The sequence below is a fragment of the Aphelocoma coerulescens genome, chromosome 8, assembly GCF_041296385.1.
Source record: "Aphelocoma coerulescens isolate FSJ_1873_10779 chromosome 8, UR_Acoe_1.0, whole genome shotgun sequence".
Classification (NCBI taxonomy): Eukaryota; Metazoa; Chordata; class Aves; order Passeriformes; family Corvidae; genus Aphelocoma; species Aphelocoma coerulescens.
The window spans coordinates 5,430,241-5,433,762 of record NC_091022.1 but is presented as its reverse complement, the minus strand read 5'-3'; the positions used below and the strand labels follow the sequence as shown (position 1 = coordinate 5,433,762).

At 45.2% G+C, this 3,522-nt stretch overlaps 1 protein-coding gene across 1 annotated transcript; it reads right to left on the bottom strand.

Annotated features, from left to right (window-relative positions):
- Nucleotides 1-1,101: 1,101 nt before the first annotated feature.
- On the bottom strand, nt 1,102-2,039 carry APOBEC4 (apolipoprotein B mRNA editing enzyme catalytic polypeptide like 4). Its single transcript, XM_069022402.1, is given in 2 exon segments — nt 1,102-1,412; nt 1,415-2,039. Coding segments are annotated over 2 exon segments (936 nt in total).
- Nucleotides 2,040-3,522: the final 1,483 nt, after the last annotated feature.

Sequence of the window (3,522 nt, the reverse complement as noted above, 5' to 3'; positions counted from 1 at the left end):
ACTCTGTTAATAATAAATTTACTTTATACCTTTAAATTTGAATCTGTTTTGCCCTTAGAGTGTTTTCTCCCAATCCTCATCTCAACTCATGAGCCTTTCATTAATTTTTTTTCCCTCTCCTCTACCAAGCTGAGAGAAAGTGAGCAAGCAGCTTTTGTAGGTGCCTGGTCTTTGGCCAGCATCAAACCACGACACTCTCTTTCCCCATTGGCTGCGCTACTTGAGAGGTACAGACTTCCCAAATCGCCTAATACAGACCCCCTCCTAATGTGTACCCCTCCCCCCCCCCCCCCCACTTTCCTTCTTCTTTGTGTCTCTGTTCTTTTTCTAGAAGTCCAGGGATTTTGCAAGGCCTTGAGTGAGTAACCGTCTGTGTCAATTAGTGGAATTCCTATGGAATTTATGGTTCCTCCCATTGCTTCTTTCACCTTTCAGTATCTGGCTTTATCTACCAGCAGGCCCACAGTTTGTAAAGACACCTCCTTCTCATTCCTTTCATATATATGCATATATTACACCCACTACCCCCCCATTGCTCCCCCTTTATTATGAAGAAAACAGCTGGTGGGGAAATTTATTCCTGTATCAGCCCTACCTGCAGGACCACCTTCTTGACAGAGAAGGAATTTATGGTATGTGACGTGTTCCACCAAAGTTGTCTCAGCTTGGGAAGCTGCAGTCCAGCTGTAACTGTGGTGGTAGCTTGGGGATTGCTGGCATTTTTCTTCTGGAAATTGGCTTCAGGGTGACAAATTAATTGCAGGAGGTAAATAGACTGTCAGGGAGTCACAGAATGGTTTGGGTTGGAAGGGACCTTTAAAGGTCATGTAGTTCCAACTGCCTGCCATGGGCAGGGAGTACTTGGGGTTTGGGGCTTTCTGCTCTGGCTTTTAAGGTAGAGGATTAAAACAAAAATATGTTAATAATCAGTTATTTGAGACCCAGAGTTATTCCATGGGTTAGATTTGGCAGGAGGGCACTTTATTGATGTTTTTTGCTATCTGTGATCTCAGTTTCACACCAAAAGTGGATGGATCCATGCTATCCTCAGAGCAGGTGTGTGCCATGGGGAAACATTTCAGAATGAGGACTTCCACTGAATTACTCCTTTGGCATTTTTAAATGCCTTACAACATTTCTGGGTCTGGGGTATAGCTGTTCCCTCTGAGAGGGCAGAAACACACCTGGGAAAAGCCCTCCTTGGCTTGGAGACATCAGAGGAAGCAGACTGCCTTTCATGGCTGGGAAAGGCTGCTGGGAGGCCAGGCTGAGACAGGAAAAGGCCTTTAAATTCTGCTGTCCAGCTGGGTTCCCCTGCATTCCCTGGGGAAAGGCTGTCTTAAAATATGTTTTAATTGCTGTCAGGTTAATTTGATGTGGGTTTTGTGTACCTGCTGGCAGAGCTGGGTGACAAGGGCTGCCCCTGTGATGCCACACACAAAGTGGCAGAGCAGGTATGGCCATGCCCCTCCTGGAAGCCTCTTCAGGGTCACCCGGGGCCAGAGGCTGCAGAGGTCCTGCAGAGCCCCGGGAAGACTGTCCCTGCAGGGATAGGGCCGAGAGAAGTAGATGCAGAGCGAAATGTGGGGGTGCCTCAGCAGGAAGCTGAACATTTTCCTCACGAAGCAGTGCTGAGCCTCGTTGCAGGGTGAGAAATTGGAATAGAGGGTGATGCAGCTGATGCTTGCACAGGCAGCTGTGACTGCATCCAGGTAAGCGCCGGCCTCCAACAGCACAGCCTCAGGGTGCTTGCCTTGGGCACTGCAGTTTGTGGCGTGGCCTTTTTGGAGGACTCTGCCCGAGAAGCTCCTCAGCTCATAGAAGAGAAGGTGCCTCTTTTGGGGAGTCACTGGGGGTCTGTGTGGGAAGCCAAAGACCCTGTGGAATTCTTTGTATAGGGCTCTGGCTTTTTCCCCTGTCCGTATGTGGTAGGGACACTTGGCAGACACGTGGGTCTGTCTCTGCCAGCAGCAGGTCTTTACCACAGTGCCCTGGTGTGTCAGAAATTCTTGGAAAACTGTTTTCTCTCCTGTATTCATGTTGTATCGAAAAACCTCCCAGTTTATGTGCTATAGAGCTGACAGTTCTAAATGAAAAAGAAAAGTAATATTTTAATTCAAACCTTCAATTTGTTTTGCACTTAAACTACATAAATAATAGTGTATAGTCTCTTCAAAAAGCTACTGGAACTTGTAGCAGCATATGGTAACTTGATGACACAGAGGAAAAAAGTCTTGGAGCCTAGGGGTATTTTTCACAAATCAGCGGTTTTGCTAAAAAAAGAGTAAAAATTTCTCTTTTACCCTAGAGAGGAGAAACTGCACAATAGAAACTGCCACACTTTTCAAGATTGTTACAGGTGATTCCATGATTCAATCTGGCAAAACAAACATGCAAATACCAACAAACAAAGAAATTAAAATGGTGTAATTACCATGTCAGCAGGTCCAGCTCAGGGTAATAGCAAATATTTATCTGATTTCCTTCAGTGGGTTTTTAAGTTTCCATTTTAGGGCTCTTGCAATCTTTCTTTGCAAGTTCTGTCATGCAGAAGAAGGTTCCTCCCTGGTCTGGGCAGTTCAGTGCAGAAGGATCTTTCCCAGTGCAGGGGCTTGGCCCCAGTTGAGATGGTGACAGCAGGTGTTTCCAGGTGCCAGGTGCTGGGAGACAGGAACACAAACAGAATTTACCTTTGCAAATTGTGGGAGTTGAGCTACTGTTTTGTGCCTGTCAATATTTTTTTTTTTCATTTCTCAAGTGATACCATTGCCCTTTTTTAGTAGTGAAGTTTTGCTACAAGATTGTTATAGATGAAATCTGGGTGTTCTCAGCAATGTCCAACTGAGTTTCTTTCCAAATGATTTGTGTGTTTATCTGCCTGATGTGCCAGCTGAACAGAAAACTCATATTGTACTTCTGCACCAAGGCTTTCCCTTTCTTAGGAAGTTTGTGTCCCCCTCCCTGAGGCTGTAATTCCAGGGAGCAGTGGGCTATTCTATGAGTAAGCTCAATCATGCTTTGTGCCAGGGTGCCAGAGGAGGGTAAACACAAATTTTGTGGGGTTGAACAGCTTTTGGCTCAAGCAGGAAGTTGTCTTCACTGCTGCTCTCATTGCCCCTCATCATTCCTGGATCCTGTTTAATTCTGTTGCTCCTCCACTGTAAAACTTTGCCATCTGCATATTTTATCACAGCTCGCTTCTGCATTCCCTGTTAGTATTTAATTTTTCTTTTAAATTCCTCATTTCATTAATTTGCTTTGCTTTCCACTTCTGACTCTACACTAACTTCTGTATTTTTTCCTCATATATTTTCACATATATATGTGCTGTAGTTCCTTCGTGATCCAGACCATTGTGCTGTTCTCATTCAGATATCTCCTAAAGATTGGCTTCCTGACATCAGGAATGTTCCATTTGTCATTTCTGGTGTTTCTGTACATTTTGAGTGGTCAGTTGTGCTCTATTCTGTGCAGTGCAACATCACCCTGGCAGTGCTGTGCCTCGGGAAGTAGAAGATGCCT